General features: G+C 41.7%; 1 protein-coding gene across 2 annotated transcripts in view; it reads left to right on the forward strand.

Moving 5' to 3' along the window:
- The window catches only part of LOC124132358 (probable ATP-dependent RNA helicase DDX28), a 37309-nt gene extending 22639 nt beyond the window's left edge, over positions 1-14670 (forward strand). For both annotated transcript variants that reach the window (XM_048403239.1, XM_048403238.1), the window contains exons 7-15: positions 153-224; positions 1385-1466; positions 3415-3521; positions 3630-3743; positions 4730-4826; positions 6742-6893; positions 10114-10206; positions 13018-13170; positions 14280-14670. In XM_048403239.1, the coding sequence (XP_048259196.1) occupies positions 153-224; positions 1385-1466; positions 3415-3521; positions 3630-3743; positions 4730-4826; positions 6742-6893; positions 10114-10206; positions 13018-13170; positions 14280-14384 (975 nt within the window). In that variant the 3' untranslated portion in view covers positions 14385-14670. The remainder of the gene's footprint in view (positions 1-152; positions 225-1384; positions 1467-3414; positions 3522-3629; positions 3744-4729; positions 4827-6741; positions 6894-10113; positions 10207-13017; positions 13171-14279) is intronic.
- The last annotated feature ends 8938 nt before the right edge of the window (positions 14671-23608 follow it).

Genomic DNA, 23608 nt, shown 5'->3' on the forward strand with positions numbered 1-23608 from the left:
AATGTAAGCAGTGAATGCATTAAGGAGTAATTAAATGCAGGATAAGTATGCAAATGGAAAAAATATTTAGATTTTACTAATAATATATAATTGTTGATTTATTTAAGGTTAATAGTAAAAACGTTTTCTTTTATGTATTGTTCTATTTATAGGATGTCTGCCAAAGATTGTGTGAATACACCGATATACAGCCTTATGCAATATGTGGAGGACGTGGAACTAAGGTAGGCAATATGTGGAGGGCGTGGAACTAAGGTATGCAATATGTGGAGGGTTTGGAACTAAAGTATGCAATATGTGGAACTGAGAAATGCAATATGTGGTAGGTTTTGAATTGAGACATGTAATATGTGGAGGCTTTAGAACTGAGGTATGCAATATGTGGAACTGAGTTATGCAATATGTGGAACTGAGTTATGTAAATGTGGAACTGATTTATGCAATATGTGGAACTGAGTTATGCAATATGTGGAACTGAATTATGTAAATGTGGAACTGAGTTATGCAATATGTGGAACTGAGATATGCAACATGTGGAGGGTGTAGAACTGAGGTATGCAATATGGAGAGTTACGAGGATATTCCCCAACTTAAAACACATCCCAACTTTTACGCTTTGACAAAACATTCTCTTCTGTGATGTCATTCTATTGTTGAAACACTCAATAATTTTTCAGAAATGGAGAGTTGTTTGTCAGTTACACTTTAACCTGAACCAGCATTTCAATTCATTTACACCTGGAATGGCCAGAACTAATTTTTTTCATGTTAAGACAGGGGGCACGGGTGGCCCAGTCGTCTAAGGCGCCGCGTTTCGCTGTGCAGAGTTGCGTCCCTTGGGCATGCCAGAAACCTATGATTGTGGGTTCGAATCCCGGTTCTCCCCGATTATGTTTCTAGGTTTGTCAGCACCATACCCGTGCTCGTGGGTTTCACCGAAGTGGTAAACGTCTGAGACCTGCATCACTTCGAGCTTTCCTCCCACATTAAGCTGACACGCCGTGATATAACTGGAATACTGTTAAAAGCGGCGTAAAACCCAACTCACTCACTCACTCATGTTAAGACAAGTGAATTATTTCAAATTTTGTCGTTAGCAGGGATCTACGACCTATTATTTGATTTGAGGACATCTAATGGTTGACCTCGGCTATGGTGACACATGATTGTATATTTTCAAATACTTGCTTAATCCTTAAAAGCTAAGAATATAAAAGGTATGTAATGACAAAAAAAATGTTCGTATTTAAAGCAATTAGAGAGAAAAAAACAGTTAAACATGTATATCCTTGTTCAGGGCTCTATATATTTTCTGGGATCCCCATCAGCATGTATTAAAAAAAGTGCAAGTGATTGATAAAAATGTTAAGTTCCTTTATTCCAGCATCGATTGGCTTGGGGTGAAAAGGCCAACATGGATATCTTGATGGCAACACCAGGTGTTCTACGGAAGTTCCTGGGTGCAGGTAAGATGTGGACATGGTCCATCAATGACAGCATCCAAGTTGTCGACATGGTCCATCAATGACAGCATCCAAGTTGTCCACATGGTCCATCAATGACAGCATCCAAGTTGTCGACATGGTCCATCAATGACAACATCCAAGTTGTCGACATGGTCCATCAATGACAGCATCCAAGTTGTCCACATGGTCCATCAATGACAGCATCCAAGTTGTCCACATGGTCCATCAATGACAACATCCAAGTTGTCCACATGGTCCATCAATGACAGCATCCAAGTTGTCCACATGGTCCATCAATGACAGCATCCAAGTTGTCCACATGGTCCATCAATGACAGCATCCAAGTTGTCGACATGGTCCATCAATGACAGCATCCAAGTTGTCCACATGGTCCATCAATGACAGCATCCAAGTTGTCGACATGGTCCATCAATGACAACATCCAAGTTGTCGACATGGTCCATCAATGACAGCATCCAAGTTGTCCACATGGTCCATCAATGACAGCATCCAAGTTGTCCACATGGTCCATCAATGACAGCATCCAAGTTGTCGACATGGTCCATCAATGACAGCATCCAAGTTGTCCACATGGTCCATCAATGACAGCATCCAAGATGTCCACATGGTCCATCAATGACAACATCCAAGTTGTCCACATGGTCCATCAATGACAGCATCCAAGTTGTCCACATGGTCCATCAATGACAGCATCCAAGTTGTCGACATGGTCCATCAATGACAGCATCCAAGTTCAACAGATCTATGGCCAACGTTTTCGTCAATGTTAGATTAATACAGCAGTTCTGAATATCAGATTTTGTAGCTCACCTGAACCGGCGCTCTGTGTAAGATGTTTATCTGGGAATTGTCTGTCTATCATCTAGACTTGGCAGCAGTTTCAATCTCATTAAAATCAGATCTTAGTAACCAAATCTTCAATCAGCTTCATCAACAAGCTTGCTGGAGGCCTTAACTCCTCTCAATCTCAATAAAATCAGATGCTAGTTCTACCGCTAAACAAAGATCTGAGGACATCCCATTACGGGTCACATCAGACCGACCATTCATATGACCAATCAGAGCGTCTCTTATCAGATCATGAAAGTGACAATTGGAATGTGATTTTTGATCACGCAACCTCGGGATAAAAAGACATACCGGGTAATCCGAACGACAGTAATGGGCTTTATGTCTGTATTGATACAATCCAGACCATCTATTAGCCATTCCAGAATGTTCTTTTGTTCAGTTTTTGATTTTTTAATGGAGTATATGTCAAAATATGTTTTGAAGCGTAGTCACCAACTTGAAACTTGTGCCGTTAACCTCGATTAAACAGCCTTCTGATTGGCAAATGTTGACTTCTTGTCAGTCATTCCATTGGTCGGTCAAAGTTCGCGGAAGGTCGGTCTGACATGACCTGTAATGTGATGTCCTTAGATCTTTGTTTAGCGGTAGAACTAGGATCTGATTTTATTGAGATTGAGAGCAGTTTAGGCCTCCAGCAGGCTTGTTGATGAAGCTGATTGAAGATTTGGTTACAGTGTAGGACTGTTTGATTGTGAGTCATAATTCCAAGGAGGTGTACCTGACCCAGTTTGATTAATTACATCTTCAAGAGGCAAGCGTGTTTACTCACCAAAAATGTCCAGTGTCCACCCTTGCTGAACTAGCTGGAATTCCAGAGTTACCTTTTGGGACATAACTGGTAATAGCCACTGGTGGCTCTACGATTAAGCTTAGAAATTCAAGCCTCGTTCGGCAAGGTCGAAAGCTATATTTCTATAGTCAATAAACGCCCTTGCCTCACGCATTGCTCCTAAGCAGTGTGGAACGCTGATTCGGTACCCAGGGTAATGGGTTGCGATCCCTAACACCTAGAATCTGTTGATTGTGAGTGTGATTTTCCTATATGCCCTGATTATGATCAACGTCCTCCTTGCAGGGTTAATGAGATCTGGATTCCTACAGCATGTGATTCTGGATGAAGCCGACTCTCTCCTGGATGATAGTTTTTCTTCCGAAGTCTTGTCTATTCTGCAGAAACTAAGGGTAAGGGTAGACCAGATCTAGAATGTACCCCATGAATGTCCCCATTCTCTTCCCAAACTGCCGAAGAATTCAAGCCTTCATTATGTTGAGGATGTGTCTTGTTGCCAGGTTACCGCGAGCAGTGGTCACGCAGCAGCTGGACATATGGATGGGACACAGTTCACACTTGTGGGGGCCACCATCCCCCGAGGCCTGGAGGAGAAGATTGGAGACACCATAGCAGTGAGTCCATTATTTTTAAATGGAAATAACTGTCAGTAGTGTGTCTGTCCTATGTGAGAGTCAGTTGTGTCCTGTGTGAGTGAGAGTGGTGTCCTGTGTGAGAGTCAGTGGTGTCCTGTGAGAGTCAGTGGTGTCCTGTGTGAGAGTCAGTGGTGTCCTGTGTGAGAGTCAGTGGTGTCCTATGTGAGAGTCAGTGGTGTCCTGTGAGAGTCAGTGGTGTTCTGTTTGAGAGTGAGTGGTGTCCTATGTGAGAGTCAGTGGTGTCCTGTGAGAGAAAGATGTGTCCTATGCTATTGTCCTGCCACACGTCAGCATGGATCATTATTCATGCTATCAACCACTAGTTTTTACAGGCTGCTTTGATGTTGCTTGGATTTTTGCTGACATGCATAAAATCTTGTTGAAAGCAGACACAATTGTGTGACTGCTTTTCAGCTAAATGCATGACTTTGGGGCTTGTGACCTCTAGTCTAGAGGCATGTCAGTTCTACTGGGTAGGTGGTTCTTGTGTCAGTTCTACTGGGTAAATGGTTCTTGTGTCAGTTCTACTGGGTAAATGGTTCTTGTGTCAGTTCTACTGGGTAGGTGGTTCTTGTGTCAGTTCTACTGGGTAGGTGGTTCTTGTGTCAGTTCTACTGGGTAGGTGGTTCTTGTGTCAGTTCTACTGGGTAAATGGTTCTTGTGTCAGTTCTACTGGGTCGGTGGTTCTTGTGTCAGTTCTACTGGGTAAATGGTTCTTGTGTCAGTTCTACTGGGTCGGTGGTTCTTGTGTCAGTTCTACTGGGTCGGTGGTTCTTGTGTCAGTTCTACTGGGTAGGTGGTTCTTGTGTCAGTTCTACTGGGTAGGTGGTTCTTGTGTCAGTTCTACTGAGTAAATGGTTCTTGTGTCAGTTCTACTGGGTAGGTGGTTCTTTTGTCAGTTCTACTGAGTAAATGGTTCTTGTGTCAGTTCTACTGGGTACATGGTTCATGCTTCTCCCAACCAGGTCGACAGTCTTCACAGAGTGACATCAGATCACGTCCACCACCTCATGCCTCACGTGCCTCAGACCTTCCTACGACTGAAACCCTCACAGAAAGCAGGTAATTATTCAGACCTTCCTACGACTGAAACCCTCACAGAAAGCAGGTAATTATTCAGACCTTCCTACGACTGAAACCCTCGCAGAAAGCAGGTAATTATTCAGACCTTCCTACGACTGAAACCCTCACAGAAAGCAGGTAATTATTCAGACCTTCCTTTAACTGAAACCCTCGCAGAAAGCAGGTAATTATTCAGACCTTCCTTTAACTGAAACCCTCGCAGAAAGCAGGTAATTATTCAGACCTTCCTCTAACTGAAACCCTCGCAGAAAGCAGGTAATTATTCAGACCTTCCTCAAACTGAAACCCTCACAGAAAGCAGGTAATTATTCAGACCTTCCTTTAACTGAAACCCTCGCAGAAAGCAGGTAATTATTCAGACCTTCCTTTAACTGAAACCCTCGCAGAAAGCAGGTAATTATTCAGACCTTCCTCTAACTGAAACCCTCGCAGAAAGCAGGTAATTATTCAGACCTTCCTCAAACTGAAACCCTCACAGAAAGCAGGTAATTATTCAGACCTTCCTTTAACTGAAACCCTCGCAGAAAGCAGGTAATTATTCAGACCTTCCTCAAACTGAAACCCTCGCAGAAAGCAGGTAATTATTCAGACCTTCCTCAAACTGAAACCCTCACAGAAAGCAGGTAATTATTCAGACCTTCCTTTAACTGAAACCCTCGCAGAAAGCAGGTAATTATTCAGACCTTCCTTTAACTGAAACCCTCGCAGAAAGCAGGTAATTATTCAGACCTTCCTCTAACTGAAACCCTCGCAGAAAGCAGGTAATTATTCAGACCTTCCTCAAACTGAAACCCTCACAGAAAGCAGGTAATTATTCAGACCTTCCTACGACTGAAACCCTCACAGAAAGCAGGTAATTATTCAGACCTTCCTACGACTGAAACCCTCACAGAAAGCAGGTAATTATTCAGACCTTCCTACGACTGAAACCCTCGCAGAAAGCAGGTAATTATTCAGACCTTCCTACGACTGAAACCCTCACAGAAAGCAGGTAATTATTCAGACCTTCCTTTAACTGAAACCCTCGCAGAAAGCAGGTAATTATTCAGACCTTCCTTTAACTGAAACCCTCGCAGAAAGCAGGTAATTATTCAGACCTTCCTCTAACTGAAACCCTCGCAGAAAGCAGGTAATTATTCAGACCTTCCTCAAACTGAAACCCTCACAGAAAGCAGGTAATTATTCAGACCTTCCTTTAACTGAAACCCTCGCAGAAAGCAGGTAATTATTCAGACCTTCCTTTAACTGAAACCCTCGCAGAAAGCAGGTAATTATTCAGACCTTCCTCTAACTGAAACCCTCGCAGAAAGCAGGTAATTATTCAGACCTTCCTCAAACTGAAACCCTCACAGAAAGCAGGTAATTATTCAGACCTTCCTTTAACTGAAACCCTCGCAGAAAGCAGGTAATTATTCAGACCTTCCTTTAACTGAAACCCTCGCAGAAAGCAGGTAATTATTCAGACCTTCCTCTAACTGAAACCCTCGCAGAAAGCAGGTAATTATTCAGACCTTCCTCAAACTGAAACCCTCACAGAAAGCAGGTAATTATTCAGACCTTCCTTTAACTGAAACCCTCGCAGAAAGCAGGTAATTATTCAGACCTTCCTCAAACTGAAACCCTCGCAGAAAGCAGGTAATTATTCAGACCTTTCTTTAACTGAAACCCTCGCAGAAAGCAGGTAATTATTCAGACCTTCCTCAAACTGAAACCCTCGCAGAAAGCAGGTAATTATTCAGACCTTTGTGGACTTTCCTGCACCTTTAGGTCAGAATACTGAGTGACTGACATCTGCAGTGATTGTACAATCCTGTGACTGCCTGTAACTTCTGACTTCATCTCTGAGCTGACCGTGACTTCTGACTGTAACACTGACTTCTGACTCTCTCCACAGAGACAGTTGTGCAGCTGGCCCGCACAAACCAACAGAAGGGCCTGCCAACCCTCGTCTTCAGCAACAGGAGCGAGACCTGCTTCTGGCTGAGTGAACTCCTGCGAGAGAACGCCGTGTCTAACGTCCTGATGAATGCTGTGATACAGGAGAAGGTAAACAGGAGCCGGGTTTTCCGTCTTAAACTGGGGTTCATGATGACTCCCTACGTCGTTTTGTTGGGGGTCAGTTTTGCAAGATAGTCATTCATGTCAGAATATTACCTCATTCCACTAATCCTGCTTTTGGATCCTGTTTTAGGTATTTATCTTTTGGTTTGGTTTGTTGTTTAACGCCACACTCAGCAATATTCCAGCTATATGACGGCGGCCTGTAAATAATCGTGTCTGGACCAGTCATTCCAGTGATTAATATCATGAGCATCGAGCCACGCAATTGGGATACGATGACATGCATTAACCAAGTCAGCGAGCCTGACAACCCGATCCCGTTAGTCGCCTCTTATGACAAGCATAGTCGCCTTTTACGGCAAGCATGGGTTCCTGAAGACCTATACTACCCTGGACCTTGACGGGTCAGGTATTTATCTACCATCTATGTAGTTGTTAATCTGTTGTCTCATACTTTTTATTGTATTTGTGGATAACAGATTGATGTAGACTAGGGCTGGGACGGAGGGTACTCGGGTTGGGTGGTTCCCGAGTAGGACCCGGGTGCCCACAGGACTACCTGGACCCGTGGAAAGTCACGTGATATAGTGTTTAATGACAAAAACTCACTATAGGTCAGTGGTTAAACTACAAGTCGCTAATGTTTGCATTTTTCTGACTATGCACACATTCCTTTGACTTGTATATGTTTGAGTAAAGATAAAGCTTCAGTCAACTTCAGTGAACACATGATCTGATCGTTTGATACATGTATCTAAATAGTTTGGGCCAGGGCTGCGGTAAATTCCTAATCAGACATCTTGTTCCCAACTCTTGAGACCTGCAGTGGGTATGAGGGAAGGGTCGGGCAATAGGGGGTCAGGTACCCGGCTAGTAAATTTGGACTCATCCCAGCCCTAATGTAGACAAGTAAAGCAACTGCTATATAATATTGTACTTTTTCACATGTCTTTCCTAGACTCAGTACTGTACGCAATAAATTATGTGTTATATTTTTTCCAACAAAATTCAATTGACCTGAAAACATGAGAGTAATACATTTCTGAAGTCAAGTGGTAAGTGATTAGATTTGTTGTTTAATGGGGGCAGTCGGGTAGCCTAGTGGTTAAAGCATTCACACGTCACGCGGAAGACCCGGGTTCGATTCCCGACATGGGTACAATGTGTGAAGACCATTTCTGGTGTCCCCCGCCGTGATATTGCTCGAATATTGCTAAAAGCGGCATAAAACCATACTCACTCACTCACTGTTGTTTAATGGCATCTATGACATTTCGGAACTAGATTTAGTCAGTGTTGTATTATGTCATGGACAAATTTTTAAACTAGTTAGCATTAAACAGGAAGACGATGTGTACTGCATTATGCTGCATATCTTTGACCTGAAAGTTTGTTACATAATATTTCTTTCATTGATAGATGTGGGAATTCCATATGACGAAGCCATTCAGACTGAACATTTATTATAAGACCTCTGTTACTATCTAGGAAATACGAGCGCTCCACTAGGCAAGTGTTGAAACTTAGTTCTGTTTCCAGTGAGAGCTTGCAAGGGGGCTGTTCTGTGTTAAGACATTGGGTTTTTCAGCAAAAAACAAACCAGATATCAGTTTGATTTTTCTGTCATGGGATTTGTGTCAAATTTTGATATTCTGATGTTATCGTGCAAGTTATTGATTTTGAAAGATTGAATTGTCTGCATCACGACTGATGCAATGGAGAAATTACATTGCATCTTCCTTCTTAGACTACGTCAAACAAACATCCCTGGCATGAGCACAATTGTTCATGAAGATCAGCAAACTCATCAGCAATTTGTGAATTTTGGGAGATTTTATGGGTGCTTCATCTGGTTGAAACTGTCAGTGAGGTTCATGTGTGGCCAAGTTCCTACTTGTTTATAGCTCACGTAAAGTAAGCTGACTACAAAAACTGGCTTACTCACGATAATAATTTAAGGGGATATATGTTAACTATAGCAAATTGAATGATTGAGGATGTGTCACAGTCAAACTCAGCTCTGGCGACACATGACAGAACGACCTGAGAAGATCCGGGTAGAATAGGTCTTCAGCAACCCATGCTTGCCGTAAAACGCGACTATGCTTGTCGTAAGAGGCGACTAACAGGATTGGGTGGTCAGGCTCGCTGACTTGGTTGATGCATGTCATGGTAGCTGGAATACTGCTGAGTGCGGCATTAAACAACAAACAAACATGACAGAACAGTGAGAAATTAACTATTTTTAAATATATACTGACTACAAAGACTTCTTTTCCACAAGAGAATGTTTTGTCAAAGTCTGAAAAAGGGGATGCGTTTCAAGTCAGAGAATATCCTCGTAGCTCCCCATTCCTTTAAATAAATGATGAGTTGAAAGGTCATTCCCATCTATGCATAGCCCTACAGGGAATATTGAAATACACATATTCAGTGTATAAAGAAACAACTGTATCTTCTGTTCTTTTAAAAATTTGCCTGATGTGATTTGGTTGGTTGGTTGGTTTGTTGTTTTACGCCGTACTCAGCAATATTCCAGCTACATGACGGCGGTGTGTAAATAATCAAGTCTGGACCAGACAGTCCAGTGATTGATATCATGTGCATCGATCCACGCAATTGGTATCGATGACATGCTTCAACCAAGTCATAGAGCCTGACCTACCCGACCCCGTTCGTCGCCTCTTACAACAAGCATAGTCGCCTTTTACAGCAAGCATGGGTTGCTGAAGACCTATTCTACCCCGGATCTTCACGGGTGCCTGATGTGATATCAATGTTCACTGCCAGGGGGATGGGTGGGGGATTCATGTATGATGACAGTATGGTGGAAGTTTGAGCCAAGTGTGATGGAATGTTTTTGTGGGCTTGAACTGGTCTCCAGCAACCCTTGCTAGTCATAAGCGGCGACTCAGGGATCAGGTGGTCAGGCTCATTGATTTGGTGGATGCATGTCATCGTATCCCAAATGCATAGATCGATGCTCATGATGTCAGTCAATGGATTGACTGGTCCAGATTTGATTACTTACAGACCTTCATCATATAAGTCAAATATTGCGATGAACAACAAATACACAAACGCCAGCAGAAATAGTACAGATTTTATGAGGTGATTCTTACTGAATTGTCGTCAAGCCAAGATGACTACACGAACCTCATGGTGTTTATATCCTCTCAACTGTATGTGTATCAATCTGTTACAGAGGCGGTCCAGTTTGTTCAGCCGGTTCCAGAGCGGAGAGACGGATGTCATGGTGGCAACAGACATCGCCTCCAGGGGTCTAGACTTACTCAGGGTAAACTCACTGTTGATGTGATCTCACCGTAGTAATAACCGTAGATAATCAAGTTGGTTTTGGTTGGTTTGTTGTTTAACGGACCAGACAATCCAGTGATTGACATCATGAGTATCGATCCACGCAGTTGGGACCGATGACATGTATCAACCAAGTCAGCGAGCCTGACCACCCGATCCCGTTAATAGCCTTTTACGACAAGCATAGTTGCCTTTTACAGCAAGCATTGGTTGCTGAAGACCTATCCTATCCCGGATCTTCAAGGGTCATCAAGTAGTGGTCAGAGTCCATCAGTCTGTGTCACAAGGTCAGTCAACCAGCCTGAACTTGTCTGTTGACAACAATTTTAGAGATTTTTGTGTCAAGGTATAGGCTGCTAGGAGACATAGTGGGCAAACATTTTGCCAGACTCAGGCTTCCAACTAGTGGCCAATGTTGCATGGAGACCATTGGTTGATATAAAGAGTTAACTTCATCTTGTCCACAGCTTAGTTTTGACAAGTAGTTTATGTATAAAAGGCTTAAAAAAATAAAAGAATTGGTTTTCAGGCAATGGCTTTTTAAAATATAGTGCAGGTGGGCGGTGTTTTTTTTATTTGGTGGTGGTGGGGTGTTCAAACTAGTATGTGACCAAATAAACAGTTGTGTGACCAAATAAGCAGTTGTGTACAATCAACCTGGGAAAAGGCTCCTTACATAAATGTATTCCTTAATGAATAAATTACTGGAATACAGTACTTGACTACCATTGGAAATGGAATATTTAAGGATTTTTTGTTTTTTTAAAAATGGAAATAAAAACGAAACGTGCAGCAAACTTTGTGATGATGCGGGTGGTGCGTGAGAACCAAGACTATTATTTTGTATAGCCTAAGTTTTTGGAAGAAAAGTAGTTCTTCCAGATTTCCTCCCAATTTCTAATTATACGGGCTCTTACCTCAGCCAAGGGATGCTAGGAGCCAATTCTAATCCCATTATGAAGGACTGGTGATAATAAGAATGTCACATATAAGTAGACCGAAGTGAAACATACTGGTATATAAGCAGATGTAATATCACCTGTGTTGGAGGTCATCCTCTTTTATCCAGTGTATTTTAAGTCCTTTCAGTTAAATACCCTGGACCCATATACCACCACTCTTCATTTTGTAAGTAATGTCACCCTCTGCAGCTCTCCATCCCACTAATAAAATTGAAATCAACAACATATAAAAAATTATCCAATCAACATTTTTGGCACAAATGTACAATTAAATTGTCGCTTTGTAAAGTGAACCGTCGATATATTTTATTGAACAAGAAGACTCTCGTATATTTGACTTTCACCTGGCAGATATGTATGTTCACTGTTGTATTTGTGACTGAGCCAGACAAGCCAACTTGTAAAAATACATGAAAGAACAGTGAAATTTTTAGGATGGGGCGCCCCAAGGGTGCTGGAGATAGGAAAGCTGTGTCATACTAAAAGACATTTAAAGATGGTACTTTTTTCACCCCGCCAGACCTGTGAAGATCCGGGGTAGAGTTGGTCTTCAGCAACCCATGCTTGCCGTATGAGGCAACTATGTTTGTTGTAAGAGGCGACTAACGGGATCAGGTGGTCAGAATCGCTGACTTGGTTGATGCATGTCATTGTGTCCTAATAGCCTGGATTGATGCTCATGATGTCAATCAGTGTATTGTCTGGTCCAGACTCGATTATTTACAGACCACCGTCATATAGCTTGATTATTGCTGAGTGCGGCGTTAAACAAACAAACAAAACAAACAAATGTTACCCTGCCAGGCGCTCGGCACTAAGAGGACATAACGAGGACTGGTCGACTCAGAGTCAGTATTCTGTGTCTGAATGGTGTGTCCATGTGAAACTGCAGCATGGTATATCTGTGGGCTGGCACCATGACACAGGCATTAGTCTGGACTAGTTCAAGCAGCCACAGACTCATGTCCATGCATGTTGCTAAATAAGTGTAATAATCGTGAATGTGATGTTGAACCCCATCTCATCTCACCTCAACTGTTAAGAGGACTGATTTTGGCAGTGGAGATGAGTAAGTGAGTATGGTTTTACGCCGCTTTTAGCAATATTCCAGCAATATCACGGCGGGGGACACCAGAAATGGGCTTCACACATTGTACCCATGTCGGGAATCGAACCCGGGTCTTCGGGGTGTCGAGCAAACGCTTTAACCACTAGGCTACCCGACCGCCCCAGAGTGGTGATGTAATACACTGGGTTCATCCGTCACATTTCGTTTACGGAGCAGAACTCTAAAACTGTGAGAGATATCTTAATGAAACTTGGCACATGGATAGGTCTAGTGGTGATCAGGTGCCTTTTGATAGTTTGGAATTTTTAAAGAATTTTTTAAGAATTTTTTAAGAATTTTTGAGTTTCCAAAGCAACGACTTTGACTGGCAGTAGTGCTCCGTAAAGATCTTGAAAAGTGAACAATATTTCTTCACCAAACTTAAAACATAGATAAGTCTAGTGGCAAACTGGTTGATACTTTGGAATTTAAAAAAGAAATTTTTTTGAGTTTCAATAGCAATGACTTTGACTGAGATTGAAAATAGTGGTAGTGCTTGTTTCCGGAGTAGCTCTTGAAAACCGTACAATATTTCTTGCCTTGGACACAATGGGCATATGAGTACACTGTATGTCATGCTTGTTGTATGTCCCTGTGTTTCCCAGAACCGGGTTGGTAGTATTACAGAACATACCTGATGAGAACAAAGTTTACACTTATGATCTGTTTGTAAAGAAATACGGAGATACCTATGAAGTAAATAACTTCACCTCATCTACAGGTGCATCACGTGATCAACTTTGACTTCCCCCCGTTTGTGTCGGACTACATTCACCGTGCTGGGAGAGTGGGTCGGGTGGGGTCACACACTCCGGGACAAGTCACGACCTTCATCACCAAGAAGTGGGAGGTCGACCTCCTGTGGCAGATTGAGGTATTACTTGCCTTGTATTAATATAAGGCCACAATACTTTCATGGCTTTATTTTATTTTATTTTTTTGCTTACCTATTAGCTTGGCTAGCCTTAATATGACTTTTTTAGCTCGGTATTTATTAGTGCATTTCACAAAAAGATTTTTGAGTCTGCTGGTTTAGTTGGTATAGATAAACGATTAACCTATTGGAAGTGAGGGGGCACGGGTGGCCCAGTCGTCTAAGGTGCCGCGATGCACTGTGCAGAGTTGCGTCCCTTGGGCACGCCAGAAACCTAAGATTGTGGGTTCGAATCCCCCATTATGTTTCTAGGTTTGTCAGGACAATACTTGTGGGTTTCACCGAGGTGGTAAACGTCTGAGACCTGCATCACTTCGGGCTTTCCTCCCACATTAAGCTGACACGCTGAGATAACTGGAATACTGTTAAAAGCGGTGTTAAACCAAACTCACTCACTCACTCACTAACTGTTGGAAGTGCAGGATATAATTTACAGTAACATGTACAAGAATTCACTTCTGTCACAGAAGATCTATTCTCAATATACAGTATACACACTCATTTCATCAATTGTCAACAAAAAGGTTCTCAGCTATAGTCTGGAAGTTAATTTAGGTACTGACGTTTACTACCATATCTGAAAAACTATCGGACCTACTCCAGTCAAAGTTGGTATGAGATTATTAAACAGTCATATATAACTGGATATCATTCCTTGCCACATTATTATATTTCATGCATCATGACCCTACTTACCTAAATACTAAATAATTTTGTCTATACTGTTTAAGATTGTGCAAACATGGAACTACTTTTAAGTCGAAAATACAAGGGGTGATGAACTGTCCCTGTGTGTTGGCTGGGGAGATTCAACATTTCAAGATTTTACATTTGTAATGAAATACTTTAATTTTCCTGAAAGACACCTACACAAAAAATATATAATAAATAGGATATTTCATATATCTCGTGAAATATCATGTTTGTTTCATCTTGTGGTTGGGAAAGGAGATATTTTCACAAGAAAATATCTCCTTTCCCCCTCATCACTTGATGAGGGAAACATGAAACTCATGAAATATCCTCTATGTCTTCATCTCTTGTTGCAGACTGCCGCCAGGAAGCACCAGGCCCTGCACAATGTCAATGCCAATATCAAGAGGAAGATATCATCTGTTATAGCTCGGAAATTCCCACATAGAGATGTATACTAGAAGTCTCCACCTTCATCTAGACACTGTCAGAAAGTCAGAACCGTGTCCTGTGTAGAGTGAGCGAGTGAATGTTGTTCAGTGCCAGAGCCAGCAATACACATCTACATCAGGATGGCCTGTAAATAACCAAGTCTGGACCACACAAACCAGTGACTGAAAGCATGAACAATGATCCATACTAATCAAAATAAACATTTTACAAGCTATTGGAGTGCAGATATCATTGCTAAGAGCATGTTTAGTAAGTGTAAATAAAACTGAGCTAGCAAAGCCTAGCATACAGTGATGATGTTGTTGTATGTTTGTGTAAATATAAACAGGGATGGGACGGCTTGTTGTCATTATGCTGTGTCTCAGTGGAGATCTATGTTAAACTGTGGCACAGTATCTCATTGGATAAGAAAGGGCACGGGTTGCACAGTCGTCTAAGGCGCCGCGATTCGCTGTGCTGAGTTGCATCCCTTGGGCACGCCATAAACCTATTGTTGTGGGTTCGAATCCTGGTTCACCCCGATTATGGTTCTAGGTTTGTCAGCACCATACCTGCTCGTGGGTTTCACCGAAGTGGTAAACATCTAAGACCTGCATCACTTGGGGCTTTCCTCCCACATTAAGCTGACACGCCGTGTTATGACTGGAACACTGTTAAAAGTTGAGAAAGACAAGTTCTATGGATGAACAACTTCTTTATCACAATTCAGTGTAGATCCTAACACCTTTATCAAGCAAGTGATGGATAGTGCTGAACAACATAGATATATATACTTATTAACAACAATGTTTATACAGTAAATTGATTAATGGACACAGAGAGCTGATTAAGATGATTGGGCGCCAGTGGATGACTAATGGGACAGGGTAAGCAACCACGGAAGCTGATTGGGATGATTGGGAGCCAGTGAATTGTCTAATGGACATCTCTGTTCATTGCTAGCTGGATACTTTTGATGTAGATGGCTTCTAGGAGTTTTCTGATTTTGTAGTCTGGCTGATTGTTGGCCAGGATCTTGATGTTCCACTGTTCAACATCCAGGCCCCTACCCATTAGAATAAATGAACACAAGACCTCAGTACACAAATATGACTCAAAATCAGCCATCTCCGACGACACCCAAACCCACCCCGACCACAACATCCAGTGGAACAACATCAAGATGTGTTTACACTGGAGTGGAGAAGCCTGTTATGTACACAAAAAGAGTGATATAAGATACACATCTCAACTGGTGAAGCCAGTAGTATAAACAAAAGGATTATGGCTGATTGGGGTCTTTGATGAGTTGATGGTAAGCAGGGGGTATGTAATGGCCTTGATCACAGTTGATTGGTGGTTGGAGTCTTGATGTTGATGGCTTTGTGTAGTTTCCTGATTTTGAAGTCTTTGCGGTTCCTGGTGAGGGCTTTGACTTTCTCCATCTGGATGCTGTGGCTGGGTTGTCATGGATATGGCCTGATGAAGCTGAGTTTGAGTCAACTTTGGAGACTTAACTTTAATGTTCTTTAACTTTGGGTTTTTAAGTTTTAGTAATAAGACCATCATCTGAAGGGGCAATGTTTTCACTTTAAGAACATGTTCTATACACAGTAGAGGCCCCAGTGGTTATTTAGTTACCGTCTAAAAGGTAACTAAGAACCCTAAGGGGCGGTCACTCAATCTGGACCTCATCACACATATTTCATCCAGGTCTTCAAGGATGGTCAACCAAACACATAGGCAGACTTGAATGCTGAAGTGAGGTTGGGTTTCTCAACACAGGACGGAAGTATTTCATCTCTTTCAGTGAGGGGGGCATGGGGGTAGTCGTCGGGTGCTGGCTGGTGCTGATTCCCCTGGGGCACAGCTTGGGCCTGAGCCGTCAGCTGAGCCTGGAACGTGCCCATCGTGATGGTCGGGCTGTAGGGTGGGGCTGGTCCACTGCACTCTTGGCTCATGACTGATAACAAAGCATAAAAAACCCACAAAAATCATGTTATAGGTATTCGTAACAGTACATAATCATAAGATCTACACAGTGATTACTAAAAACGCAGCACTTCAAATGAGACCCATATAAATGGATCAAGAAGCGACTGTATATATAAAATGTGGAAACCGTACACATGTATCAGATCAACCTGTGTTATTAAATTACCTTTCATTGTCGATATCGCCTAGGAAATGGGAACATGATTTTCTCAGCAGGTGTGCAGTTTGGGTAGACCACATAAGTAAATGGTGGAATATAATGCCTTTAGTCCGTATTACCGTAACATTCCTTACACTGTTATAGGTGTGCACTTTGGGTAGACCACATAAGTAAATGGTGGAATATAATGCCTTTAGTCCGTATTACAGTAACATTCCTTACACTGTTATAGGTGTGCAGTTTGGGTAGACCACATAAGTAAATGGTGGAATATAATGCCTTTAGTCCGTATTACCGTAACATTCCTTACACTGTTATAGGTGTGCACCTAGGGTAGACCACATAAGTAAATGGTGGAATATAACGCCTTTAGTCTGTATTACCGTAACATTCCTTACACTGTTATAGGAATATAACATGACAAATATTCTAAGAGTGCTACCTACAATAATGTGAGTACGATTACACAAACTATTGACACAGACGAGGGGTGTTCATAAAGGTTTCCCCTGACCCACTTCCGATGGACCTAGTGGAATGAAACTTGGCATAGGTATTAGTCTTTCTCCACATAGGAACCACCAAGAGTTACACACTTCTCCCATCGTTTTATGCAACTATGGAGACCTCGCTTGTAAAAGCCCTCATTTTGCGTCTCAAACCAGGACTTGACTTCAGAAATCAGTGTTTCATCATCTGTGAAACGTTTTCCCTTCAAAAATGACTTCATGGTTGGAAAGAGGTGGAAGTCAGATGGTGCAAGGTCAGGAGAGTAAGGAGGATGTGGAAGGATTTCATAGCCACAGGACCGCGCTTCTGTCTGGGCAACATGAGAGTTGTGTACTGGAGCATTGTCTTGCAGGAGACGGACACCCTTGGTCAGCATGCCACGCCTCTTTCCGCAGCAGTGAAGCATAATAAGCTCCTGTAATTGTGGTACCCTTTGCCGAGAAATCCATCATCACTACTCCGTGCTGGTCCAAAAACACCGTGAGCATGACCTTGGCAGCAGAGGGTTGGACACGTGCCTTCTTTGGGGGTGGTGACTCCACATGCTTCCATTGCATCGACTGAACTTTAGTCATAGGATCATAGTGATGGACCCATGTTTCATCCTGTGTGATAAGTCTGTCAAAAAAGTTTGCCTGGTCTTTTTTGCACATGTCCAAAAGATCCTTTGAGCAACTGACTCGTTCCTGCTTTTGGAAAGGTGTGAGCAACCTGGGAATCCATCGTGCAGACACATTATGCATGTTCAAATTGTCATGGATGATTTTTTCCACTACACTGATCTTGACATCTTGTGCTAACTGGCGAACAGTTATACGTCGGTCTGCCAAACTGGCGGTCTCCACTTGATAGATAGTGTCCTCATCAATGGCTGAATGGGGGCGACCAGGAATGGCAGCTGTTTCCACAGATGTCCGACCACACTTGAACTGCGACCACACTTGAACTGGCGATGCCAGTGTTTAACAACGTCATATGATGGGGCATCTTCCCCATAAGTTGCTTTCATTTCATCGAAAGTTTCTTTTGGTGTGCGACCTTTCAAATATAAAAACCTGCTCGGTATTCTACTGGCTCCATTGTCACACCCTACTCGATCATAACACCTGTAAAAGTGGTAAGATTAATAGTTCGGTGCCGCAAATTCAGACATAAACCATAGATACATGTATCATTACACATGTGAAATTTCAACCAAATATGATAACCCTAAGTGGTTTAGGGGAAATCTTTAACACCCCTCGTAAGTTGAAGCTGACATACCTGTCTTTGGAACTCGCAGATCATACTGCCCGCTTTACTGCCAATCGCTACTCAGCCTGGTTCCCTGGGTATGCGGCGCTGGCGCTACACTTTTACATTACCTGTTTATTAACCAATCAAATGCAACTTCACACTCTTGCTATATTTTTAGACAAGTGACAACAAGATGATAAAACCGCTCTCCTAATTGTGATAAAGAAGTTGTTCATCCATATATCTTATGCTTACTTAGTATTCCAACTTCTATTTGGACCCGATTTTGACCCGACTCGCCTAAAAAGATTTTGAGCGAACTACGGTCGATTTTTGTATTTTAGAATAAGTATGTAACTATCAGAAATATATAGTAATGCATTTTATACACATAATGTACCTAAATGTTAGTGTTGTAGCCTCGGTCCCAATAGCGTAACCGACTGGGCCCTGACTCACTGACTCAACATGAAGTGCAGATGTAAATATGACAGAAGACAAATTCTATGGATGATACGTTGTTTTTCTAATATTATTTACATACTTGTGTATGAATATACTAGTAATTGTGATCATTAGGCCTAACCTAAGTTATATTTGCCAAACGCATACCAAAATATTAATATTTTTTAGGCGAGTCGGGTCAGATTGTTTTAGGCGAGTCGGGTGCAACTCAAGATAATGTTTTGGTCATGGTGGAAATGAACTATATCGTTAGGGAAGAGAACTTATGGGTATCGCTGAAAAGTACGGTGGCCCATAAGGGACATGGAGTATGTTTTTCAATATTTTGATATTTCACTTACTGTTATCGTGATACCGTATACGGACTGCGAAATAGCCGATGGCTGAAGCGATCGTAAAATCTCTAAAACTCTCTCTCTCTACTGTTAACGTAATCATTGAAAACCATACTCCATGTCCCTTATGGACCTACGTACCTTAAAGACATAACTATATCGTTTTCCCAACCGCAACGCCAAAAATAAAAATATCTACTTGGTCAGGTCACATATAACATATAAATTGACAGGGAAGCTGAGTTTTCTCCATGTATTTTGTCAGGGAAGAGAACCTATGTATGTAAACTTCTTTGTTATGATACAAAAATGTTTCCTCAGTGTATTGCAGTATCCCATCATACATTTTGGATTCACATTTTTACTAAGAGTCGTAGCTTCAATTCAATCCATATGCAGGTAGTTATTATATTTGAGGATGCAATGTTAATTGAACCGTGTAAACTTATTGCAGTAATTAAATAATTAAATTCTAGACTCGTCATACACCCTCTGGTCGGACTCGAACCGACGTCACCCAGGACAACCAATCAGAGGCTTCTAATCTGAGTCTAGATTAACTATCATATGTCTATTTGAGAGCATCTGTCTCGCAATGAAACCATTTTTTATTTTTTTTAAAAACATCCACTGTGGTACACGGCATATTTTATATATCACTCAAAATAATAAATGTAGACACATGCTTATTGATTACTATTGTTATATATATTGGAACGAAATGAGTTGGGCAATTCATAATCATATTCATTCTAATTAAGGTCGTTCCCTCTTAATAAAAGAGAGAATGGAAAATCGCAAAAATAGGATTTTATGCATAGTGAAATCTGTCTCGATGTATGACTTATTTGTACCATCTACTCCCTATCACTTAGATTGGGTCCCGAGACGTACTTTCCATTTTATCAAGGGGGGATTCGCTTACTTCAGACAGAAACGTTGGAGGGGTGAACTCATCTTCAGTGACATCATGTGTTCTTATACTCAATGGCAAAAGTAGCTTTGTTCAGATTTTCGTAAAAGCACAAAACTTAAAACTCCTCTATTTTACAGGCGATCTACTGTGTGTTGGTGTTAAGTGCATGCGCTGAAGAGGAATCCATGACTTTCTTATGAAATTTTAAAATTAAAACAAATTTCAAATTCAAATTCTGCTGGCAAAATTGTGTTATTTACACATTTTATTTTGAAATGTGTAGATGCGTTCATTCTTTTAAAAGAAATTATAGTAGTAAAAAAGATAACGTGAATTTCAGGCGGGACTATTTCAATTACCTCAGGCGACAACAATCTGCTCAGATTTGTCTTGGACAGTCGTTAGTTGGGTACAAAGTTGTGATTAGATACTAGTATATGTCTTATTATGATAGTATTAGTATTAGTAGACCATATTTGCATAAGTATTATTAATGTTTAGTTATCAATAAATTCATATATCATCACAGTTGATTGTGCATTTGAATGTATCCGTGGTCTTGTGGAAGAGCGTCCGCCCGGAGAGCGAGAGGTCCGAGGTTCGATCTCCGGCCGCGTCATACCAAAACAAACCCGTTAAACCATGGCACTTGTTACCCTGGCGCTCGACATCAAGAGGCTAAAACAAGGACTGGTCGGCTCGGAGTACTGTGTATACTGTATCTGAGTCGAGTATTCATGTTAAACTGTGGCATGGTATCTCAGCGGGCTAGCACTTTAAATCGGCATCAGTCCGCACTGGCACAAGCACACACACACACACACACACACACACACACACACCTGCATGCACGTCGCTATATAAGTGCAATTATCTTGGACGCGACTTTAAACCCCATTTCACCTCACCTGCTTTATTTACCCCCAAACTATCAGACATGACACTTAAACATGTGAGTCAAATGTTTTGATGGTTTTTTTAACAGAAAAAAAACATATTTCGCACGTTTGCACATTGTATACATGTTCGTTATGTTCCCCCAAATATCGTATTTTCTCTCTAAGAACAACAGTGACAAACAAAAAAGACTTACCTTCAAAAATGAACATAATTCCTCCCTTTGTTTTGAATGTACATAGCCATTGATGAAGCTGTGGATACACTGCCTGGCTATGTAATAGAATACTCATAAAACAGTTTTATCTTTACAGCTCAAATCTGATAATCAGATTCGTTTTAACACTGACATGCGCAAACTTTTCAACTGAATGTGTAATCTTTATGTATACATATGACCCGTGAAGATCCGGGGTAGAATAGGTCTTCAGCAACACATGCTTGCTGTAAAAGGTGACTATGCTTGTCGTAAGACGCGACTAACCGGATCGGTTGGTCAGGCTCGCTGACTTGGTTGATGCATGCCATCGATCCCAATTGCGTGGATCGATGCTCATGGTGTCAGTCACATGATTGTCTGGTCAAGACTCGATTATTTACAGACTGTCGTCATAAAACTGGAATATTGCTGAGTGCGGCGTTAAACAACAAACAACAAATTATGAATATATGTTAATTCAGGTTAAATACCTCCATCGCTTGATGTCATACGATACCCATATTACAAGGTATCGTGTTTTGACATTTGCCGCCAAAGAGGCGACTAACTTAAACGGGTGGTCAGGCTTGTTGACTTGGTTGAAGCATGTCATCGATCCCAATTGCGTGGATCGATGCTCATGATTCAATTCAATCACTGGATTGTCTGGTCCAGACTCGATTATTTACAGACCGCCGTTATATAGCTGGAATATTGCTGAGTGCGGCGTAAAACAACAAATCAACCAACCAACCGCTTAAGAAAATGAGATTTATTCATATGATTTCAACCAATTCAGCATACGACTCTTTCCGTTTTCTCATTGCGTCAGCTAATTGTTCCTAACTTATGAATGAATCAGGTAGTAGTCAATTTCCCGCCTAGTGTTTTTTTCACTAAAACTGCATGAAGCCATTTGAAATAAGCCTAATCCTGTTTGTTTGGACAACATGATAATTCACACACGTACCTCTGATCATCAATAACCATCGATCTGCAGCCTCAACCATTCTGTAAAAGTCCATGATACATCCACGTGTAGTTCCGACCTGTTTGAATTTGAATGTCTGTGCGCTGGAGTTTCAACTGTACTGACTGCGCGAAAAGTTGGACGAGTCCAATCCAAATAATATTAATAGATATGTAGGTCACACCTGTGGGGTGGCTATAACGGGGTTCCCACCAACATCCGAGGGGTATATTTTTTACTTCACAGTGTGTTTATCTATATGAGACTTTCGACTTGGTATCCAACTCATAAATCTAGATACAAGTACCGCCGTCATATAGCTGGAATATTGCTGAGTGCGGCGTTAAACAACAATCAAACAGATACAAGTTAACAGGGTAGAACAGCTTGAACTCGCCTGTTGACCTCGATGAATAACACACTCCCTTCACCCCTAGAATATAATGCGGGTTGTCTAAAGCCGCATTATATTCTAGGGGTGAAGGGTGTGTGTTAGAACGAAGGTACATGTAAGTCTTATTGCAGTAACTTGCCGAGTTCTTGTATCAAAGCAACCAACATTCTTGTGATGAAAAATGGTTGGATGTTCAGTGCATATATTGTGATATTCTGGAGCTGCATGGATGGATGCAGGTGGCCTCAGTCGATGTGCACCGTCTGATGGCGCAAGACGCATGCACACAGTAACGTATCAAGGCTGCAGTTTGGGTGCGAGTGGCCCTGTCTTCTGAGGCGAAGCAGTTTTATTTCCATCACATGTAAGGATATCCAGCATCTGCAGCGAACGTTCATTTCAGTTAAACTTGAGGCAATTTGTCCCCCGTATCGTGTGAAACAAATGATTAAACACTGTTAATTCATTGCACTGGTTTGTATGCAGGAAGTATCGAGTTAACAATCTTTACGATGTTTTACATACTAGTATGTCTTTTTTATGTGCAGCACTATGGGCCATGTGGCCTCAAATGCAAATAGACTTGTCACTTGTCACTTGATGTTTCATAGTTTAACCGTTTAAGATGATGTGCCACCAGTAAAGATCCGGGGTAGAATAGGTCTTCAGGAACCCATGCGACTAACGGGCTCGCTGACTTGGTTGATGCCTGTCATTGCGTGGATCGATTCTCATGTTGTCAATCACTGGATTGACTGGTCCAGACTCGATTACTTACAGACCGCCGTCATAAAGCTGGAATATTGCTGAGTGAGGCGTTAAACAACAAACAAACAACCAACCAAAAGTCATCTCTATTTCATTTAACGGACGCTTCATCTCTCACTCTTACTCCTGGTTGTCTTACCAGCAGTATCTCGTGCACATACCTGGAGTGTGACGTGGACACTTTGAAATGCCACTTTTTGTCACGCCATTACCGAGCGAAGACCATCTTTCTCCCTCGACTCATCAATTCATACTAATGTCATTTATAATATCATTTTACAGTTAATAAATCCTTTTATAACCCATTTTCATCGCCTCAGTTCACTCAATTACATCGTTGGCAGAACCCGCGACACCTACATCCTCTAACCAGTCCAAAAGTCATAGAATTCATCACACACAATCCTA

This window comes from Haliotis rufescens, unplaced genomic scaffold (assembly GCF_023055435.1).
Source record: "Haliotis rufescens isolate VD_foot unplaced genomic scaffold, xgHalRufe1.0.p SCAF_3, whole genome shotgun sequence".
Classification (NCBI taxonomy): domain Eukaryota; kingdom Metazoa; phylum Mollusca; class Gastropoda; order Lepetellida; family Haliotidae; genus Haliotis; species Haliotis rufescens.